Here is a 22,586-nt window from a genome sequence, read left to right on the forward strand (position 1 = left end):
GGTGGCCTTCTGGTTCTCAGTGTCCACTTTCATTGCTGTATTCCTTCAGTGACCTGAAGACCGGTGTGCAGAAGAGTGAGGCAGCTGCCTCAGAGCGCACAGCTGGTGTCCAGAGCCAGCAGGAGCAGGGCACTAGCCCAGCTGAGCACCAGGGGCCATGAGTCAGGCAGGGCGAGGAGACGCCACGGCCCCTTCCCACTATAGACCTGGCCCTCCCTGGTGTGGCACGGAAGCCTTCGGTCGTCCTATCAGGGTCATTGCCACCCAGAGTCACCTGCACCACAAGCCACCCTCCCCAGCCAGGAGCTCATCTGTTTGCAGCCACTCGAAGTTCAGATACTGATGCCGGCAGCTCTCAGCCACGTGAGCCCAGATTGGTGTTTTTCAAGTTTTTGTGAGTCTGGTTTCTAAATCTCCATTTTACTGGACTGGAAGGTTCCAGAATGACCACAAGAACCCTGGGAGCAAGTCGCCCAAAGCCCCGCCTCTTCCCAGCACCGTGCTGCTTCCAGAGGACAAAACCTCCGCTCTTCCTGCTGCTGACCTCAGACCAGCTCTGCTGGCTCCTGGATACAGCCCTGCCATGGCCACTGGAGAGCTGGCAGGGAGACGGCCCTTGGGCAGAATGCTTTCCGTTTCTCCTGACTTCTGTAGTGCCTACTCCTGTGGTTCAGCATGGACCTGGGCACATGTCTGCACGTTCCGCCCTCAGGGCAGGAAGGCTCACAGACTGGTTGCTCCTGCTTCTGCCTGGAGGTTGGCAGCCCTAGTCAGCCCCATGCCTCACATTGAGGTGGAGGTGTGGGAGGTGCCACCCCCGACTCTGGCCTTCATTGGCACTGCTCGCCAGTTGCTATCTTGGGACTGATGCTGTCCAGCAAAGCATTCACAGTTGAAGCTTTGGAGGTGTCTCAGTTCCTTGATTTGACCAGCTAACAATTCTAGCTACCGGTCTGCTTGTCACTAAAGGCTCAGTGGTAACGAGGTTCTGTGTAGTCACAGAATCATTTGCCCCAAACATTGGGGACTGTTATGTGGTTCTTTCATGACTAATTAAAACAGACCAGCTGTGATGACTCAAGTGAAGCAGGGAAGTCCCTTTTGTGATCCCACCTCACTGCTCTGTAGATGTACTATATTTCTAACTCGTGTTTGAGATTGTCTTCCCAGTCTGACAGGAAAAGGTGGCGAGGCTGCCATGTCCCTCAGCCCACACCATGCACTGTGTGTAGTTGTTCAGCAGCTGCTGGGGTCCACATGCATCTCACTGATGGACATTTTGGCCACAGCCACCTCTGCCCAGTGCGGAGCTGTCTCAGCTTGGCCGGGGACCACACTGGCTGAGGAGTGAGCCTGGCCTCATGGCCTGCAGGTCCCTAGAGGTGTCACCTATTGGTCCCACTGGCAGAGTGCTTGATGCCTGGGTTGCAGGACAACCTTGCAGGTGACGGTGACAGCGTGGAAGAGCTTGTGTGGGCAGACCTTTGGCCCAGCCAGCTGAGGGCCAGGCCTTGTCCTCACCACTGCCTGGCTGGCATGACTGTTCAGAACTGACCCTGAGCCAGGCTCTCAGCATGAGCAGCTCTGTTCACACTCAGGGACTCTGACTCTGGCTCCTGGCGCAGGCCTGGCACTACAGTTGAGCCTCCTGCAGCAGTGTAGACTGTGCCTTCCTGGGTGCTGTTCCCTTGGGATGCGCAGCCCTGCCCCGAGCAGCACCAGGAGTCTGCAGGCCTGCCTGGCTCTCTGCCCTGCGATGCTTGGGCACTTTAGTCTGGAGCTGAGGACTCTTGTCATGTAGGTAGCACTTGGTACCCCTGCAGTTCTGTCTCTGCAGCACAGACTCAGGAAGTGCTGCGTTGAATCTGCCCACCTCTGGAGGCCTGGTCTCATGTTCTGCTGAGAAGTGGCCCCAGAACCCTGCTCACTGCTCAGGAGAAGCAGTACCCTTGTGTTCCGTTCCACCGGCTGCGGGCACCACCCTCACTCTGGTTGCTTGGAAATGGCCTCACTCTGGTTGCTTGGACACAGTTGTGGGGCACTCTGACATCCAGGTGGAGGGGAGTTGCTGTGGGCCTTGGCTGCTCGTGCCGGGTAGAGGGGAAAGTACAGGCAGGGCAGTGGGCACAGTGGCCTGCCCTGGGCACTGCGGTGGCTGTGAGAGTGCCAGAGCTGCGTCTGCAGCAGGCTGGGGTAGCCCTAGACTGTCCTGGTCCCGTGTGTTCTCAATGTGCTGATCCCTAAGCTCACTCTGGACCTTCCCTGTGGTCACATCCTGAGGGTGCTCTGTCTCCCAGCTGCCCAGCGCAGCAGCTGTGCCACACTGCACAGACAGACCTTCTCTTCCCTCAGGTGTCAGCGGAAGCAGTGGCGTGTGGACCTGCCAGCCACTAGCGTGGTGATCACGTTCCACAACGAAGCCAGGTCGGCCCTGCTGAGGACCGTGGTCAGGTGAGGCCAGGACACCAGCTGTGGCCCAGTTAGCTGGGTCAGCATGTCCAGCGGGGCCGTGAGTGGGCCACCTGGTGGCTCTGTCCCTGGGCAGCCGATGGCCCCTCCAGCCTAGGCGGGGCCAAGAGAGGACACCCCACCCGGTTGCCTGCACCCAGCCACGGCCCTGTCCTCTGTTTCTCCTCAGTGTGCTTAAGAGAAGCCCCCCGCACCTCATCAAAGAGATTATCCTGGTGGACGACTACAGCAATGACCGTGAGTGCTGGTCCTTCCCCAGCAGGCTGTGGGCAAGAGCACTGGGCAGGCTCCGGCCAGAGGGAAGGGCTTCTCGCGGCCCAGGGGCAGCGCCCACCCAGCCACAGGGACTCATGCTCCCTCTCTTCTCTCCCTAAGCTGAGGACGGGGCCCTCTTGGGGAAGATTGAGAAAGTGCGGGTCCTCAGGAACGATCGGCGGGAAGGTAAGACTCCCTCCCCAGCCTGGTGGTAACTGGGCAGTTCTCTGGCTATGAAAGCAATCAGGTCTCTGGTCCCGCTCTGTGCCCTCTCCTGTCCCAGCACACACAGGGAGGACGTCGGACACCTAACCCATCAGAGATGTGTGCTCTGGGTCTGTTCACGCATGAGAAGCTCTGTTCATGCTCAGGGACTCTGACCCGTCCCTGAAGAGCTTCAGCCACAAGCTATTCAATGCTCCTAGCTGCAGCGGCTGACCAGAGAGCAGATCCAAGCCGGCAGCTGCCACAGGGGGCCGTCCAGAATGGGGACACGCTGCCCTTGGTGCTTACACCCCTGTTAGTCCACCTTCCCATGGGCTTCCTGTCACTGGACAGGGCTGAGCCCCAGGAGCAGGCCACAAGGCCGTGGCAGGAGGGCTCCCCAGGGATGTGCGTATTGGGGAGCTCAGGCTGGTGCAGCTGGTGTCCCGGTACCAGAGCGTGGAGAGAGGCCCCTCTTGGGATCGGGGTCTCTCAGTCTCTCCAACTGCAGAGCCATGGCACCCATGATGCTTCCAGGGATTCAGGAGTGGCAGTGCTTCTCCGGCCAGGGCACAGCCCTCCTCCTCGTCCCCACATGGCCACTGCGCTGGAGGAAGGGGGTGTCTGAGCAGGAGCCTGCCCCATCAGCCCAGCGGCCCTCGTGTGGGAGCAGTGCCTTGGGCACCTGACCTCACCAGCCCAGCCGATAGCCTGCTCCTATGTGCACTGTGGCCTTGCTGGGCTGGCACCAGCCCCAGACCTGATCACCTGCTGCGGTCCTTATGTCCCCTGAGTGACGAGGCAATGGTGAAGTCTCCGCTGAGTGTCCTCACTCCCTTGCCTAGAAAGGGGAAGCTGGCCCAGGACACAGGAGGGGAGGAGAGGGGAGGGGAGAAGTGGGGAGAGGGAGAGGAAGCAAGTGGCTGTTGTGCTGCAGTTTGTAACTGGCCTGTCCCTTGCTGGCCTTATGGGGGGTGTCCATGAGCTGCTTAGAAACTGGCCGTGTGTCTGCATGTTAACTCTGGTGCTCATGTGGGGGAGGAACTGTGTCACTGCTGGGTTTAGCAGGGGTGAGGGGCATCGTGTGGGAGTGACTGGCAGTCAGGTCTGGACAGCTCAAGTGGGCAGCAGCTGTGTGATGCGGCCATACCTGCCTTGAACCCCAGGCAGGTGCTCCTACAGCACTGGCCAGCTGCATGGAGCAAGGTGGCCGCCGAGAAGGGGCTGGGCTAGCTACTCGGACACAGCTGAAGACGAGGCAGAGGAGGTGGGCAGAAAGCCCCTGGCCACAGCTCAGCTGCCCCATCCCAGGGCCGCTGCGGAACCGTCTCCTCTGCCTGCCACTCGACCCCACAGTGCGGTTGCCTCGCTTCAGGGATTGGGAACCTCCTCAGGAGGTCGGCAGGGAGTAGGGATGCCCTGGATCTGCCCTCCTCTTCGCTTCCAGAGCCTCCAGCTTTTCCTGCCCAGAGTCCCCCGTTGGGGCCATCTCCGCCACCCCAGGCGCAATCTTGATTTTCCCTCGCCAGTGACGGCATGTGGGCCTCTGTCCTGCAGAACTTCCTCCTCGTCCCAGAGAGCGTTTCTGACTGGAATTCTGAGCTGGCCTTGGATGCTTTTCAGCATTTCAGAAGTGTAGCTGCGTGTTGTCCTTGCCTGGCCTGCGCTTTTCTGCCAGGACCACAGGTCTGCTCGGGCATTGGCGCCTCCTGGCTGCACCCAGCCCTCATCACAGGTGTCCCAGTTCACAGCCCTGGGCCTGGGTCCCCTTTACATTTGGGCTGCTTTGCTTCACTGACTCTGGGAGGTATGAGGTGGCGTTTTCCACCAGACTTGGGACTCGCTGGCCATTTGCATCTCCAGCACTTGTCCTGCTTTCCCCTTGACGTCTTTCCTCTCTGTTTGTCAGGAGGGCCCGTGTCCCTGGCCTGTCTTGAAGTCCACAGGTCCCTCTGCCAGCTCCATTCTGTGATTGAGACCGGTCAGGGAGCTGCTTGTCTCCCATCACTTCCTTTTCCTGGCTCTCAAGTACCCCGCTGTGTCTGCCAGACAGGCTCCAGTGCTCTGATGAGGCCCTTGTCTGTTCACTTCCCATGAGCTCTTGAACATGGTCATAAAAGCCATTCTAAATCCTTGTCTGCTGATCCAGCATCTGAGTCATCTTGGGATGCTTCTGTTGGGTTTTTCTTGTGGAGATGGACCATACTCTTCAATTTCTCAAGTCTAGTTATTTTTTATTTTACAATAGATGTTGTGGGTGATATATTGGAGATACTGGGTTATGTTCTCTCTCTGAAGGGTCTTGATCTCTTTTAAGCAGGACAGTGAAGTGACTGGTGGTGACTCTGCTCTGGTAGATGGACAGGTGCTTATCTAGGATGGGGATGCCCTGGGTGAGTCTCTTGTTTCTGAGGTAGTAGTCTGCATTTCTGAATGTGATCCTTTGGGTTTCCATAGAACTGAAGTGTTCTCCAAACTTCTCTAACTTGGCAAGACTTGAATTCCAAACCTTGTGTCCACAGGGATTGATAGCAACTGAATTCTCAGCTGTGTCCACTACAACAGGAAGCAGATGAACTCAGCTCTCTGGTTGTTCTTACGGGGGTTCTTGGAGTCCAGGCCTGTGAAGTTAGCTCAGGAGTTAGCCAGGCATGATCACTGGCCCTTTTCAGGGTCTCCTTCTCTAGTCCCAGCCACTCTTCAAGTCCTACGCTTTCTCCTCTGGCACCTTAAGCTAGAAGGGCAGCATTGCAGGGTGGGGTGCCTTGGGAAGCACCCTCTGAATGTGGCCTTGGGCCAGGTGGGCCTACTCTCAGGAGTTGATCCTCTGTGGTTCCATCTTCTGTTTCCTCCGGCTCTGTCACATGATTGGCTTTATGTCTTACTTGGAGTTCATACCAATTTCCAGGCTGGGCTTTGTCCAGTTGCAGCGGCTCTGCAGTCAACTGGTCACTCTGTCCTTTGCCCCTGGGGGCAAGCAGCTATGTGGGGTCACTGTGGCTCTCCTCAAACTGCATAGAGAGGAATGTAGAGCCCTCATCCTCCTTGGGTGTGAGCCTCTCGTCCAGTCCAGACACAGAGCCCCCAAGCACAGCATCTGTCGCGTTCCTCACGACTAAGACACTCAGGGTCACCCAGGGGAACTGGGCTGCACAAAATAACCACACAGAGACAGAGATACCTTTTTCTTTGGGTCCTGAGGGCTCCTCTGATCTTAGGGGTCTGTGGAAAGGCAGCCAGCAGGTGCTGAATCCTTTTATTGTGGAGAAGCCATTCAAACGAGGCAAGGGGTCAAGTTTCAGGGGGTTGAGTCTAGCTTCCTGATGTCTGCTGTCAGCAGGTTAACTGACAGCTAGGATGGCCACACCCAAGGGCAGAGCAAGAGAAGGGGACACACAGAGGGAGCTTCCATGGAACATTCCATCCCAAACAGGGCAAAGTATTACAAAAGAACAGGTGAGTGTGGCTCAGCCCCACGGGTGACATGCCTACACCTGAAGACACGCCTTCGACTTCCTGGGCTGGGACAACGCCCAAGTCACCATGAAATGTAGTGATGGGTCAGAGCCTCTTGCTTCAGGATGGAAGGCATGGGTCATCCAAAGGGGCTCCCCACAAGCATCCAGGACAGTCAGATATGTGTCTTGAAGAGCAAGTGTGTGTGGCCAGCGGGTCGCAGGCGTTCAAGCTGGCCCAGCAGCACCACTGGGTCTCTGGCTCTGATAGGTCTCAGAAGACAGAGCTGTCTGCTTCAGGCTGGGGGCGGTGCGACCAGGTCCCAAGATGTGGAGCTGACATCTTCCAGGGCCCAGCCAGTCTGGAAGCTGTGGCTGTGCCAGAGAGAAGTCCTTCTGAAGGTCTAGCTTCCTTGCTAGATAGAGGCTTTATTATGCGAAGATCTTTCTGGACCAGTGGCTCTAGGGGGTGGCCTTCCCAGGCAGCAGTCAACTGCAGAGGAGCCCTGGGGGGCCAGGCTGCCAGGCGCTGAGCCGTCCTGGGTTCTCGCTTCCCTGACACACTTCTGCCTTCCTTTTCAGGTCTCATGCGCTCCAGGGTCCGGGGTGCCGACGCTGCCCAGGCCAAGGTCCTGACCTTCCTGGATAGCCACTGCGAGTGTAATGAGCACTGGCTGGAGCCGCTACTGGAGCGGGTGGCCGAGGTGAGGCCCAGGACCGGGCCGGGGCGGGGCACATGGGCGTGTGGTCCTGGGCTGGCCGTGGGTGCCCCTGGTGCGGGGAGGAAGGCAGTGTCTCTGAGGGTTCATCTACAGTGCTTTGGGCTGTGGGGTCCCTGTGCGAGGAGGTGGCAGGCTCAGCAGGGGCTGGGAGGTGGCTGGTGAAGGCAGCTTTGGCTCAGGCATAGCTGCTTCTTCGCCTCAGCTCTGAGGGCGTGAGGGGACCTGGGACTTCAGGCTGGGGCAGTGCCAGCCTCGGCTCCCACTGAAGACCAGTCCATCATGCTAGGCTCAGGGAGAAGCACGTGCTGATTGTCACTCAGTGCCTGGGCAGGCCTCCAGAGGGTTACCTGGGGCCCCCTCGGGTACCACCTCCTGCGAGGGGCATCATCATAAAGCTGGGTGGCCTCCTTACTTCTGGCCGCCTTCATTGACTTTCTGTCCTTCCTGCTGTGACTCTTCCTTGGACAGGGAGGGCAAACATGACTAGAGGAGGTGAAAAAAGGTAGAAGTGCTGGCTGCAGCATGGAGGGGCAGCTGGGCCAGGGAGATGCAGATGCAGACGTCCCAGGGAGCAGCACAGAGGGGCACCTGAGCCAGGGAGATGCAGACACAGACGTCCCAGGGTGTAGCTTGGAGGGACAGCTGGGCCAGGGAGACGCAGGTGTCCCAGGCTGCAGCATAGACAGCTGGGCTCAGGGAGACGCGAATGGCTCGGGCTGTAGCACAGTGACTCATGAAGTACAGCATTGCCAAAGCTGGTAATAGTCATGACACTTCACTGCCTGCTTTGGGTTTGTTGAACGATATGGTAGACACTGCTTATGCGCTGTCTCTACTGCAGGTTCTGCCTCCTCTAGACTGTTGAGGAAGTGGTGTAGGGGTCGTTGGCCATCGGTGATGGGCAAAATGGTACAGGTGGCAGGATTTCAAAGCAGGTTCTGCTGAGCCCCAGGGTTTGACCCGGAGCCCTCACCTGCCTGCTGCTGCCCACTCTGCCAGGCCATCTCCTAAAAAGCCAGGCCAGAATCAACCTGTGTTGGCCAGTGCACAGGCCCCTGCCTCGAGGCAGGACCAGCAGAGCTGCCTCATGCCCATTCGAGTTAAAGCAAGAAGCACTGAGGTGATGAGTTCTCACACATCCTCATCTTGCCCAAAGAAACAGAGGTGTCCTGTTGACTCCCACAGCCAGAGGAGAGGGAGCCAGGCCAGGGCTACTGCACTTGGCCTGCCATCTGCACATGGTGGCGCTGGAGGCCCCTGGTGCTCTGTGGCCTGTCCTTATTTAGCTCCTCTGATTCCCTTGTCTGATGGTTTTCCCGTCTCTCCTGGCCAATAGGGCTGCATAAGAGGCCTGGGACAGTGTGCCTCTATGGACTGTCAGTGTGAGGCAGGGCTGCAGTCTCCACACTGGCCACGGCCATTCAGGGTTGAAGATCAGAAAGGGGAACAAGCCTTTGTCCCAGCCTCTGACCAGAGTCTTCTTGTGGGCACAATAAGGGGCGCAGCCAGAGCCTTGCTGTAGGAGCACGGGGAGGCCCTGCGGCCCCCTTGTCTTCTGCTGGAGGGACCTGGATGCAGCTCCTCACCCCTCACACCCCCTTGTCCAGAGAAGCCCAGCCCAGCCTGAGGTCTGCTTTGCCTTAGGGTGCAGGGCCAACTTGCTGCACATCCGAGCTAGGACTTACCAGAATCCTGTGGCGAGATTGTGAGGTGGACCAGTCCCTGGCATGGTCCTTACCTTAGCTGGGGGAACAGATGGCCAGAGTGTCCCAGTCCCCCACTGAGCCCCTCTCATGCAGGCAGCCCCTCTGCCTGCCCCATTGCAATTGGGTCCCGAGTTGGGGGAGGTCCTGAGGGCCCAAGTAGAGGGATGCAAGCAGTCAAGGCTGCCTGGTGACCCCGACAGGGCTCTGAGGGCTATGTGCTGGTTTGGGATGTTGACTGCTTCTCTGTTATTTACATATGCAGGACAGGACTCGGGTCGTCTCACCCATCATCGATGTCATTAACATGGACAATTTCCAGTACGTGGGGGCCTCCGCAGACCTGAAGGGCGGTAGGTGTCCATCCTTGTGCAAAGCCCACTCGTCCTGTTTCTGGCGTCTGAGGGGCAGTGACACGGTCCACCCTGCCGTGTGTGCCCATAGGAAGCCCTCTGCATGCTACCAGGGCTGTCAGGAAGGGGCTGTGGCCCTGTTTCCCACCCTTCCTCTTCCAGCCATGTGGCTCAGTGTGGCTGTGTTGTCCTTTCTGACCAGAGGTGCCAGGCCCCCACTGACCGCAGGGCTATAGCTCCTCAGAACTGAGGTTTTGTGGAGCTGGGGGCCATGGCCTCTCTGTACTGCCTGTGCCCAGGGATCACCATGTCCTGCTGACCCTGCCCCTTGCATGTGTCTTGGTCACTGACCCCTCTGCCCTGGCCCAGCCACCTTGTCCTGCTCCCTGCCGGGCAGCATTTGTCCAGGGGACCATACTGGCTCTTATAAGCCTGACAGCACAAATGACCTACAAGTCCACCCCCAGGGCACCAGCCACAACATATGTAAGACCCTCTGTCCCTCCTGAGAATGAGCAAAGGCCCGGAGCTTCCACTGCCAGGAGCTGGCTTAGATCTTGAAGCCAAGGTATAGCTGTGGGGTGAAGCAAGACACGGGCCTGGTTACCCATCAGCCTCTGGCCAATGAACTCCCCCTTCACTTCTGAGGTCTGGATCAGAGGCATAGTGCCCACACCAAAGGGCCTCGAGCCACTAAGGAGCCTCCTGCTGCCTCTGGCCCATGCCCGTGGGTATAGCCCCGTGAAGGAGCGTCGAGCTTGGGCGCTCATGTAGGAACTCAGTTGGGATCCCGAGGGGAGGGGCTGCCTGGTGGCTGGAGAGCTGCCAGTGTCCTCTGGTGCTCTTCTCACTGGCTTGTCAGGAAGCCCATGGGCCCACTCCAGGGCAGCCCTGTGCAGCTGGTCAGCCTCTACATTCCCATGTGGAACTAGACATCTATCCTACCACCTAATGTTTTTAGCCGATTAGAAGAAAATATCCTAATCCAGACAACCCACGGGCCAAGGGTCCACTACTGTTCTGACCTCCAGAGAGAAGACAGTTCGGCAGAAGACCGGGCCCCAGCCTCTTACGGACAGCAGGCGCTAGGAGGCCCCAGTGCCATGGCCCTCCTGCGGGGCCTTGACTTTGCCCCCACCCCACGGGCCCCACTGCCCTGGGTGGGCTGGTCACCTCTGCCCTCAGCGTCCTCATCCAAGACACAGGTGGCCACCTTCCTCTGGTTCACTCTCAGGTGGCAGTTTTCACATCCCCACCCTGTCCCCACTGCTGAATAGTCTCAGGTGGAATCAGAGACACCAAGGAGACCCAGTCGGTAGGCCCAGGAGCATGCCCCTCCCCTGTGTCCCTGTCCCAGGGGGCAGGGAGCAGTGGCCGGGGTGCTTGGTCTCCCCTCCTCGCCTCTCATGGCCCTTGGATGGGCAGACCCAGTGTACTTCAGGTTCCGCACTCTCACCAGCTCGCTTCTCAAGCCCCAGGGCGGAACCTGGGGCCTCCAGAGCAAGGCCAGTGCGCCCCACTGGGGTCCACTGCCCTCCTGCTCACTGCGGTGTTGGGAAGCCTGGCCTGAGCATCTTTCTGGGTCAGGGGCCTGCAGTGCTGCTCCTGCCCTCCCTGCCTAGCACCACTGCCCCAGTCGCTCCTTCCACGTACACCTTTGGTCTGGGCTTGGTTTTGTGTGAGTCAGTCCACAGGCCATCTGTCTCTGTGCTGGGGCTGGGCCGGAGCGCGTGCATGCACATCCCAGCACTGCTCGCTTTCCCACCACAGGCTTCGATTGGAACCTGGTGTTCAAGTGGGATTACATGACACCTGAGCAGAGAAGGTCCCGGCAGGGGAACCCGGTCGCCCCTATAAAGTAAGTGCAGAGTGTCCCGCAGGCCAGAGCCCAGCACCTGCAGATCGCCCTGCACCTCCTCCCCTCCCCACAGCTCCCTCCCATGGGTGCTCATGAGGCCGCTCCACCAGCCCTGGGCTGCCTGTCTGCTGTGTGGTGCTGCCATGAGCAGAGTGGGGGCCTCAGGCCACAGCTCCATATCACTCTGAACCTTACGACAGCTCTGTAAGGAGAGCAGGGCCCAGAAGGGCCAAGGACCTCACCCAGTCAGCAAGTGTCCGCTAGCAGTCGGTCCCTCACAGGGAGGCTCGGCACAGCCTGGGCAGGGGCTGGGGAGGCGTCTGGAGGCAGTGGTGGGACACAGGATCAGCAGGACTGTGCTGCTTGAAGGCCAGTGTGTGGTCAGGGAGCCTAGGCTGGGTGTGACAGGAGTGCCAGCAGCTCACCTTGACCTGGGCCTCTCCGCCTCTGCAGGACCCCCATGATTGCTGGTGGGCTGTTTGTGATGGACAAGCTCTACTTTGAAGAGCTGGGGAAGTACGACATGATGATGGATGTGTGGGGCGGAGAGAACCTGGGTACGTATGAGACTCGTGGGGCGAGGCGCTCGCCAAGGCAGGGGCCTCCAGCCCTGAGCCCACCTTGTTCCTCCCACCCCCCACTGCTCGGGGTGCCGAGGAAGACGTCCCGTCAGAGACAAGGCCAGAATTCAGGGGTCCTTGAACGGAAGCATAGGCTCCACCTGCCGTTTGGCTGAGGTTTGGGAGCCACCTTCCAAATGGGGAAGCTGCCCCTCCCCACCCTGCAGGTGGGATCCCTGCGCTATCACAGAAGCAGGGCCCTCTGGTCCCTCTGAGTGCCAGGCCATGGTCTGGCTGCTCTGAGGGTGTTGTGAGCGGCCGTGGGAGCTGTTGGTACTTGGATGGGGCAGCCAGGCCCTGGGTATTGGTTGCCGTGGTCGCCAGCAAGACTACGCGTGCTCGCCTGGGCTCTGGTGCTTTCCTCGCTGGCCTCACCCAGCCCGACCCTGGGGCTGCTGCGTGTCGGGTCCCGCTGGTGCTTGGGCAGGTGTGCCCAGGAGGACAGCCAGGGACTGGCACTGCTCTGCTGACGGTTTTACTCCGACAGACTCAGGTGGTTTCTGTTAGTTTAAAAGCCCAGTCTCGCCTGTCGTTTCCCATCACGTTGACGTGTCATTGGAGAAAACGCCTCATCTCTGAGGACCCTTCATGCTTTAATGTTGAAAACTGCTCTGTCTCAGCCTGTGTTGCAGGGAGGGGGATGGAAGGGCCTCAAGTTGGTCTCCATTCCTGGAATTTTAAGGATACCTTGACCTTAGGTGGGGCTCGAGTGGAGTCTTGGGGCTGAGGGCTCCGGTCACTGACCTCTGAAGAAGATACAGAGTCCTGCTTGCTCCCCAGGCTCCCGTGGCAGGACCCCCAATGGAGCAGCGTGGGGCTCGGGTGGCTCCTTCTGGGCACGTGCAGGCTGAGTGCACAGGCAGCACACATGGTGATGGGTGCCAGCTGGGCTCCCGTCTGAGGAGGCTGAAACTCAGTCTTCATCCCCGATGCCAATCCATTAACAAGGACGTGGTTTTGAGAAAAAGGGAAAAGAAGGTTCATTGCTTTGCTAGCAAAGGATAAACATAGGGAACTCCTATTCTAGAGGCTGTGATTCTGCCCATTGGCAGGAACAGGGGTTTTCATAGAGGTGACTCAGAGAAAATGAGATTAGGGAGAAGGTTAGGGAAAAGAAGCCTTTTGCCTCGTTGCACCCTTAAAATCAAGATGGATCACCAATAGCTCTGTTGGAGCCACCCGCAAAAATTTGGCCGGGGTTCTTCCTCTTTCCACCTTTATTCAAACTGGCACAGTCTGATCCAGAAACACGGCCTCAATTTGTGTCAGCAGTGTGTCTGTCTGTAGACAGAGGATATGGGCTTCATTAGGTTGGACTAAGTGATCTTCCCTGAGTGGATTGCCCAAGGCAGCCACCCAGCCACCCAGTGACAGAGAACACGCTAGTGCTCCCTGTACATAAAATAAACTTCTAAAAAACTTCAAAAAAAAAAAAAGATTAGAAAAAGAAAAAACATGTACGTTTCAAAGCCACGAGGGACATAGAGCGTCGGGTGAACCCTCAATTAGGAGCAAGTGTGCTGTCACCAGCTTTTACCTTGTGTCTGGGTAGGGTGGGGTCAGCTGGGTCCCCATGTCCTGGGCATCTTCCCCTCCATGACCCTTGGCCACAAGCTGAGCCGCAGAGTGTCTGCGGAGAGATTGCCCTGAGCGTGACTCCAACTTCTTGTTCTGGGCACTGAGCACCCTGCCCACAGTCGTCACCCATGTGGCCTTTGTGGGTGGGGGGGAGGTGGGGTGCAGACGTGCCCAAGGAGAGTCCAGCCCCCATGGTCCTGGTCAGCAGCAAGTCCTCATGCAGTCAGAGCCCCCGCCAAGGAAGAGGACAGGAGCCTTGAGCCCGGGCAAGCTGAGGCCTCTGTCCTAAGGAAGGAGCTCTGCTAGGCCCTCCAGGGCCCAGGGACAGACACCAAGGGCCTCGCCCTCCAGGTGGGAGGCAGCTGCAGGGCTCAGTCATAACCTGCCCCAGGTCTCCCTGCAGCCCTCCCAGCTCAACACGCCCCAGGCAAAAGCCTGAGTTCAGATCTCCAGTGAAGCAAAGGGATATTTAGATTTTACTTCCTGAAATTCTGGGCCCTTCCTGCTTGGGTCTGTGGGACACTTGAAGGGTGGGAGAGCTTTCACTGCGGTGGCTGGGATGGGGTCATCCCAGGGCCTGGCATGGCCAGTTTCTCCACTGAGTCCCATCCCAGCCCTGATAACCCAGGGATGGTTATCAGGATCCCACTTTGCTGGTGAGTGACCATCTTCCCGCGACCTGGCTTTATCAGGCAGTCTGTGCTGCTGCGTGGTGGGGTGCTTGGCTGGAGGGCTCCACGGGCCTGGAGCAGGTAGCAGTGCTGGCTCGGGTCACCTGCCCACATTCTCAGGGCCCTTATGCAGCCTCTCCAGACCTCTCTGACAGGGAGTCGTGACCTTTCAGAATGGTTCATCTGAATTTCTGTCCAACCTGGGTCCCTTGCTTTTGGGGTGCTGGTTAGGAGAGGTGCTTTGCTGACGTCCCCTGGCACAGAAGACTGTGCTGAGCAGTTGTGTGCCACAGCCCTGCAGGATGACCACCCAGGACCAGACAGTGCCTGGCCCCGCCATCTGACTCACAGGCTGACTCTGTGGATGCAGGTCACTTGTGGCCTTCTTGGGAACCATCCTGCCTGGGCAGTGGGTGCTGTGACATGCTATGGGTCTCTCCACTGTCCTCAGCCACTGCCATGGGTGGCCTGAGAGGCCAGTGCAGCTCGAGGCCTGAGAAGCATGGTGTTTGTGGTTGGGAGAAGGGTCTCTGGTTGGGGCCCAGCTGCATGAAGGGTCTCTGGTTGGGGCCCAGCTGCATGAAGAGCCCGTGGTCTCCAGCAGTAAAGCCCGGTGTACATCTCAGGGCCCTCAGTGGGGTCGGAGCTGGGCGAGTAGGCGAGACCTGTGAGGGCCGGGCACACCCGGTCGCCAGCCAAGAGTGCCCCTCGTCTCCAAGTTTCTGGTCCAAATCTGAGCTATTTCCCATACATGTGCCCTCTTGAGGGCCCTGAGGAGTCTGACTGTTCAGGGTGTGTCACGTGTCTCCATTTAGAACGTTCTGGACTGTCCTGAAGGAAGGCGCTGCTCCTTGGGGCTCCTTCAGCGGGGAGAGCAGGCGGGGGGTGGACGTGGGCAACTGTGCACCTGGGGTGGCTCTGTTGGTCACTGAGTCTCATTCCCACCCAGAGATCTCCTTCCGGGTGTGGCAGTGTGGCGGCAGCCTGGAGATCATCCCCTGCAGTCGTGTGGGACATGTGTTCCGAAAGCAGCACCCTTACACCTTCCCAGGTGGCAGTGGCACTGTCTTTGCCCGGTAAGTTACTGGAAGACTGAGGCTGAGGTGGCCAGCATGCCACTGTCCACTGTGGAGCTGGGCGTGGCCCTGGGGGCCAGGGTCAGGGGTCTCCAAGGTGGGCATGGCCCTGGGGCCCCTGTCAAAGGGCTCCCCGCAGCTCCAGGTTCTTGGCTTCCTGTGATATGCAACACTGTCATGCGAGCGCTTCCCATCTGAATGCGCTAAATCATGCAGGGCTGGGTCACAGCAGCCTCCCTGGACCTGATGCCTGGAAGACTGGGGTATGGTAGGTTCTAGATAAATGTCTGAGCAGCTGGCTGAATGGACAAAACTGGTGCAGTCGCTGTGAGGCTCATCCCGTGGGCTCCCCAGATGAGCACCCTGTGGAGCCACTAGGGCAGAAAGGGTCAGGGCATCGTGAATCTGATCCCGTCTCATCCTGACTGGAAGCTCAGGCCCACTGGGCAAGGTCACGTAGCAAGGCCAGTCCCGTGAGGAGGGCCACTGGCATGTGCCAAGTGGCCCCAGCACTGGGGGTGCGCACTGCATTGCAGGTGCCCGTGCAGAGGGGAGGTGGGCAGCACCGTCTCCTCACCCACAAGCCCTGCCGCACTCACACCTGCTGTGTGGGCCTCAGCCGTCTCCCCTCTGCCATGCCCCTTCTCCCTCCCCACGCACCTTGTGACCCCTCCAGCTCCTGCCCGCAGGTGAGGTGCCCCCAGAGCCTCCTGGCGTCTCCCATGCTCTGCCCTCCCTGCGTTCTCAGTCCTGATGATCTCCTGGGGTGGAGCAGGTCAGGTGGGTGCCTTCTCATCCTGTGTCCCTCAGTGGTATCGCTGGCTCCTGTCGGTGGCCTATTCTCCCTGCACTCAGGGAAGACAGACACAGGTACCTTAAGTAGCAACTGTTGCCTCCCTGCTGAGCAGGACGCTGTCCAAGGTACCTAGTGAGGGTTAGCTGTCACTGTAGCTGGAGTTCGAGGAAGAGTCCAAGATGTGGGGGCTGAGAGGGTGCCGTGCCACCCCCGGTAGTGGACATGCTGCCAGGCTGCACTCAAGTGGCCTTTGTATATCAACAGCCAAGAGCAGCTGGTCCCGGGACCTTCTCTGCCACGAAGCATGGCTCGCTCCATGGTGGGGTCCTGCCTGCAGCTTCCCCTTCTTGAGAACCTGTGAGCCCAAGCAGGGGCCAGCAGGGACCCCAACATGGCCCACACTGCACTTCCACGTGACAGTCCCTCTGTCGGGTCTATGGAGGAGGTGACACTGACAGCCGCTCCTGCCCACCTTTGCTTTCCCCAGAGCTGTGGAGGCGGGAGTCCCTCCTGGTCCCTGGCCCTGCCCTCTTTGTAGGACACGTGGGGTACATGAGGGTCACGCTGGTCTGTCCTTGGTACATCACAGGCCCTTCTTTAAAATAGATGCCTCCTGTGCTCCGGCAGTGGCCCCAGCTCTGGAAGATCCGTGCCCTCTGTAAGACCAGGGGCAGCTCCATGGGCCTGCTCGCCAGAGCTGCCCCACACCCAGGGAGCTCACCCAGTCACGTGCCTGGTGGAGGGGCACAGCACTGTGGTGCCAGTAGAAGCACCCTCAGGAAGGTCGGTTTTGTTTCTAGCAACACCCGCCGGGCGGCTGAGGTCTGGATGGATGAGTACAAGAACTTCTACTATGCAGCAGTGCCTTCTGCCAGGAACGTCCCCTATGGCAAGTGAGTGTCCCTCACCTCCTTGTGCGCCTGGGGGTCCTAGGGGACACCTGTAAACTGGAGCCTCTGCTCAGGCTTACAGGCCTGGTGGAGGCAGGTGGGGCTGCACCCAGAGCCTGGACAGCCCGGCTTGCCAGCAGGTGTCTGTTCTGTGCAGACAGCTGTCCTCCTGCAGCGTGTGAAGGGGTCTGTTTCTTTTTCCTCCAGTATCCAGAGCAGACTGGAGCTCAGGAACAAACTGAACTGCAGACCCTTCAAGTGGTACCTTGAGAATGTCTACCCAGAGCTGAGGTGAGTACCCAGGGCCTGTGTTTCTCTCTGTGAGGTCTCAGGAGCAAAGATAGTCAGGGAGGCTGTAGGAGGTGATGGTCACACTGCGGGCAAGAGACCAGGGGCAGGGACGCCCTCTACGCTTGAGCTGCCTGCTGCAGCCTCGTGTCTCCTGCGGAGTTGTCCCCACTCTGCGTAGACCTGGAGCAGTCCCAAGGTGTCACCTCATTCTGGCATGTGGCCTGTGGGCAGCAGACAGGTCAGTGGTGAGAGGGACCTGTCTCTCCAGAGCAGCAGCTGGGGCTGCACACAGGCCTGCTGCTCTCTTCCCCTCGTAGCTTCCCCTGCCCTCAGCCCTGCTGGCTGGAGAGGGGAGGTGAAGCCAGCCAGCAAGGGACGGCCCCATGGTGACTCAGACAAGGGCCTGCCTCACTCCTGGGAACAGCAGTCCTGGCCCTGCGTCCTGTCGGGTGGCCATTGACAGCAGAGTACTCTTCTGCGCTTCATTTTCACCTCTGGCCTCTGTCTGTGCTGAGCTCCAGAAACTCTTAGGTTCCGGGAGCCACTGCACTTGAGCTGCAAGGGTGTGTCAGGCCGCGGCAGCGTGGACCTTCCTATCTTCCCTGTCCCCAAACAGCAGCTCACAGACCCCTGCACAGGGACGAGGAGCACTAGCTCCACCCTTTGTGGCTGGGAAGGCTTCTCCAGAGTTTCCTGCTACAGGTGGCTCTCGGGAGCTTTTGCTCTGCATTTAGGTGACACTGGAATTGGCAGGTGGAGGAGGGGAGAGGACCCAGTGTCACCCATCGATGCCACTGCCAAGGACCACCTGGCTGCTTACAGGCATGCCAGCAGGGCCCCAGTCCTTATCTATCACCACCACAGGGTTTCACAGCAGGGACTTTGCCTAAGTGGCACGTGCTGCCCTTGTCCTGGTGGCCTGTGACATATTGGTGATGATGCCATGGGGTGACGCAAGAGATGCTATTTATTGCTAGGGGCACCTGTGGCTGGGGGACATGGGCCCTGTGTGCCCTGCAGACCCCGGCTCAGATGCTGGGTGCCTTACCAGCTGGTGGGCCTGCTTCCGAGCTGCAGGCCAGGGAGGCTCCAGCTACCTGTTGTGACCTGTCTGTGATGTTGCCGCCATGTCCTGCTTCCCGTGGCAGATCTCCATCACATTGCAGTGGAGACCCATCTAGTCGGTTCTGGATGGGGCGTGAGCTGAGGTTTGGAGAGCGTGGTCTTCACTGACAGCCTCGCGGCCAGCACAGCCATGCAGTGGGGCTGACATCCAATCTCATTCCAGAGCTGGTGGCCCTTGCCTGCAGAGCCCTACCACACTGTGGGGGTTAACCATTGGCAGATCCCAGGTCCCCTGCTAGGCTCAGGTCCCAGCCTCTGGAAGGTCTAAGCAACCAACTTGTTGTCTATGTGGCATCCACAGGCCAACTTGAGTATGGGGACGTTTCCTTCCCAGAAGGACTTCTCAGTACAGAGGAAAAGGGGTTATTGCTCCCACTCACCACCTGATGGCGCTGGAGCCCAGAGCAGAGACTGGCCGTGGGAATGTAGACCAGGCCAGTGGCCTCCCTCTTGTACCTGCTGCTGTGCTGAGGTCACTGGTGGTCCTGCAGGACTGAGCAGCTTCTCCTGTTGCATTTCAGGGTCCCAGATCACCAGGACATAGCTTTTGGGGCCTTGCAGCAGGGAACCAACTGCCTTGACACTTTGGGACATTTTGCTGATGGCGTCGTTGGAATTTATGAGTGTCACAATGCTGGGGGAAACCAGGTAGGTGTGTGGGTGAGCTGGACGCTGCCAGCCTGGAGGGAACGGGCTGGGGTTCTGGGTTAGCAGACCTGGCTGCCAACTTCCCTATGTGGATGCACCTGTTCCTACAGGGCACAGCCTCTGTGGCAGCCAGATCAGGGTCAGGTGGCTGCCGCAGGCCTTGGTAGACCTCCAGGTGCCTATCTGGTGTGCGGCCACTGCTGCTCCTGCTGCCAGCCGTTAGGTAGTTGTAGTGTAAGATGCAAAACACAAACCATCGCTGCTTTGGTGTGAGCCTACATGCCTTTCCCCTAGCAACATAACACCCACCACCTTCTCCCTCCACCAGGAGAGAAACGTGTGAAGGCTGCTGGGTCTAGGACGTGTGCAGTTGGAGCAGTGCCATGCACCCTTACCTCCTCAAATGGCTGCCTGACTCTGTGGGCCCAAGTGCTAAGGAGGGCAGTTAGTTCATTTCACACGTCATGGACATGTCAATCTCAGGCCCTTGTGAGATGAAACACTCTGAGGATGGGTGGGGTTTCATATGTCCCACTTGGGATGCAGTCTCCGAGGCTGCTTGGCATGGCCTGGACATCCTGAATAAGATGGGCGTGGCACAGGATCTCTCCTGGCCATTGAAGTCCCCATCAACTAGGGCAGGCATTGGAGCCGGCCCAGCCTCTTCCTGGCACACTCAGGCCATTCCCAGGCCTCTGGGCCCTGAGGATGCTCCCCAGGGCCAGGCCCCCCCGCTCCAGGCTTTGGGCGTGGCTGCATCTGTCAGTTTCAGGTGTCTGTCCCTGTGGCAGGTGGGTCCCATTTATACTCTTGTCTCGGGTTCCTTTAGTATTGGGATTCCTGGAAGGAGGCCCTAGAGGGAGAGGGGAGAGGGGTAGAGGTGGAGGAGAAGAGCAGCTGTGCTCTCCGTGGGCAGGGTGGAGGAAGGGGCCGTGCTCACCATGGGCCGTGTCCTGGCGGTTCTGCAGCCCTGGTGCTGATGTAGGTTGGCTCTTGCTGCAGCCTCCAGGCTGGGGCCACCTGCGGAATCTGCTGTGAGTGGCGAAGCTGGGCCCCAGCATGGGTTTGCCGCTGTCCTTCTGGTCCAAGCCTGGTGGCCCTGTCCCCCACCGTGGCCCCTGTGTTGACGGGGGATGGCAGCAGCACAGGTGCTCGTGTTTCCATGTGCGCATTAGGGCCCTGGGGAGGCCCGCATGGCCATGCTGGGAGCCAGGGCGGTCCAAGGCAGAGAGGCCTGGCTTCCAGGTCTGGTGGCACAGCAGTTCCTCAGACCTCGCCAGCCTGGCTTGGGGCTGCTGAGGCTCCCCTGTGGCCTGTGGCCTACGTGGCTGTGTCTGAGGCTGAGTTGCCCTCAGCTGACGAGCTGAGGTCAGGGGGTCAGACCTGCCGCGGGGGTCAGGTCTGCCCTTGCATTCCAGAGGTCCTCTGGGAGGTGCTTCCTGACCGGGCTTTCCAGTCAGCGTCTCTCCAGGCAGCAGGCGTGGAGGCCTTCCTGGCCCTGTGTTGACCGTCACCACCCTCGTGTGCTCTGGGTCCAGTCCCAGGCTCCCAGGCCTGCACAGCGTGGCTCTCTGGGCAGCAGCATCCCCTCCTCCCAGGCCCTCACAACGCAAGGCCATCACCAGATTTCATTATAACTGTTCCTCCTTAGTCTCAAAGGCGCTGGCTTGAGCAGTACACTGCAGTCACTGTGGCCAGGCATGGAGCCCTCTGCTAACAGGCTTGGTGGCGCCTGTCCATGGTCAGAGCACCTGGAGTCTGAGGCTCCTGGTTGGAAGTAAACAGGTGGCAAGGTAGGAAGGCCTGCCACGGACACAGGCGGGGCGGCACAAAAGGACCTGCTGTGGACGTGCAGGGTTTAGCGCCAGGACACAGCACAGTCGACCCCACCCTGGGGCTGTCTGCTGCACAGGCCACCTGTCTGTCAGCGCTGCCTCAGGGGTCAGGTCTGCCCTGGCACCACGGCCGCCACACATGGATGCAGCTCGTGCGGATGAAGTTTGTGTGGCCTTACTGAACTGAAATCCAGAGCGAGGCTCTGGAGAAGGCTGGAAGTCTGTCTAGCTGCCCCCTTGTAGACCCACCACCATGAGTCCTCTGAACTGATGGTAGAGTGCCACACAAGAGAGGAGGGGCACATGGGAGCTGAGGACCTCGTGGTGTACTCCTTAGTGGCAGCGCAGGGAGCATGGCCTACACACCCAGGCCACTGAAGGGCAGGGCAGAGCTGCCCACACTGCTCGCACCAGGTTGGTTTTGCTGGAACCATTGTAACATCGGGGAGGATGCAAGTTTTTTTCACTGGCCGACTGCAAGCCCAAGGCCTCCAGATGCCTGCCGGCAGGACCGTCTGAACCCCAACAAGACCTAGTCATTCCCAAAGGTTGGAGGCCTCCCGGAAATGTCTGTGCAGACAGGAGGACTTCTCAGAGCCATGAGACCTTGTGGGAATTTTCTGCAGGACAACGTGGCAGGGATACCTTTCCAAATCTGTTCAACCTCGATCTGGTTTTTCATAAAATTCCTGACAGTAAGGTTGAAGAAACACCAATCAAAAGCAGACAGGATTGAGGCCCAGCGTGCAGGACACATGCCCCATCTCACCATGCAGAGGCCCAGGTGTCCAGTGTCCCTGGCTGCCCCCGCACACCCTCCCCAAGAGCCAAGGGAGAGGAGAGGGGCATACTCCCACGTGGTGGTTGGGCAGCAGGCATGAGGCTCCAGCAGTCCTGGCCGTGCCCAAGGACCGAAGAAGGATAAGCCATGCCACAGCCCTTGGCCCTCCTGACAGCATGCCTGTGCCTCATCCCCCTTCCCACAAGGAGGCCGTCCTGGTGCTGACAGAGCTCTGAGTCAGGCAGGTGCAAGGGATGTGGCACTGTCACATGGGAGTGGGGGACCGCGGGGGAGGAACTTGTCACAGGAGCCTGCTGGGCTCAGGGGAGAAGGGGCCAGGGCAGCGAGGCTGTCCCTGCACACTCTGCCAGGAGCCTCACCACTCAGTCCAGAAGGATCCCCTTGCCAGGATTCCCTACCCCCAGAGACTCGGGAGGCCCACCTTCCCGCCCAGCGTGGCCCTACCCAGGGTGGCATGTCACTGCTCCTAGTAGTGGCTTGCCTGGCCATCTTAGCCCTGACTTGCGTGGCAGTGTTCTGAAGCCCAGGCAGGATATTTAAACATCTCAGGCTCAGTTTTCTTGTCTGTGAGAAGAATAGCAGCCCCCAGGGACTTTGGCACAGAGGACACACCACAGCGCTGGGCACTAGTGGCAGATCGGCCATGCATAAGTGCAGTACATGGACTGTCCTTTGGTGTCCAGGGACTCTGGAAGCTTGGGTGGATCAGGCGGCCTCTATCGTGAGGACACTCGTTCCTGCCTAAATCTGCAGGATCTCGCACATGCTTTTCCGGTGTTCAGTCCATACCCCAGCCTGTCTTCAGACCAACCCTGTGTGGGCAGGACCGTTGGCGAGCACCTGCCGTGGGCCCAGGCCAAGGCCACAGGCTTTGCAGCTCATGGTACCTGCAGCAGCAGTGACAGGTGCCTGGCTAATGCCGTCAGCCTTGGCAACCAGGCTGCACAGAGCAGTTTCTGCCCAGCAGCAGGATGAGTCAGGCCAGCACAGCACCACCCAGCCGCGGGTTGGTCTTGAGCGGGTCCCCAGCTGGCGCTGGCCCCTCCTGGTCTCACCTGGACTCCTGCCTCTGACTGGGCCTTATGTTCCAGGAATGGGCCTTGACGAAGGAGAAGTCGGTGAAGCACATGGACCTCTGCCTCACCGTGGTGGACCGGGCACCCGGCTCGCTCATCAAGCTGCAGGGCTGCCGGGAGAACGACAGCAGACAGGTAGGCCCTTGGGCACCATGGTGC

The 22,586-nt window shown here is 59.2% G+C and overlaps 1 protein-coding gene across 1 annotated transcript in view; it reads left to right on the forward strand.

Moving 5' to 3' along the window:
• Positions 1 to 22,586, forward strand: part of Galnt2 (polypeptide N-acetylgalactosaminyltransferase 2) — an 87,129-nt gene that overhangs the window by 60,185 nt on the left and 4,358 nt on the right. The window contains exons 4-15 of the mRNA XM_027947963.2: positions 2,353 to 2,451; positions 2,639 to 2,706; positions 2,845 to 2,910; positions 6,966 to 7,087; positions 9,074 to 9,161; positions 10,932 to 11,019; positions 11,473 to 11,576; positions 14,838 to 14,964; positions 16,561 to 16,653; positions 16,858 to 16,941; positions 18,588 to 18,714; positions 22,443 to 22,562. Coding sequence (XP_027803764.1) covers positions 2,353 to 2,451; positions 2,639 to 2,706; positions 2,845 to 2,910; positions 6,966 to 7,087; positions 9,074 to 9,161; positions 10,932 to 11,019; positions 11,473 to 11,576; positions 14,838 to 14,964; positions 16,561 to 16,653; positions 16,858 to 16,941; positions 18,588 to 18,714; positions 22,443 to 22,562 — 1,186 coding nt within the window. The remainder of the gene's footprint in view (positions 1 to 2,352; positions 2,452 to 2,638; positions 2,707 to 2,844; positions 2,911 to 6,965; positions 7,088 to 9,073; positions 9,162 to 10,931; positions 11,020 to 11,472; positions 11,577 to 14,837; positions 14,965 to 16,560; positions 16,654 to 16,857; positions 16,942 to 18,587; positions 18,715 to 22,442; positions 22,563 to 22,586) is intronic.

The sequence above is a fragment of the Marmota flaviventris genome, chromosome 12 (genome assembly GCF_047511675.1).
Source record: "Marmota flaviventris isolate mMarFla1 chromosome 12, mMarFla1.hap1, whole genome shotgun sequence".
Lineage (NCBI taxonomy): Eukaryota > Metazoa > Chordata > Mammalia > Rodentia > Sciuridae > Marmota > Marmota flaviventris.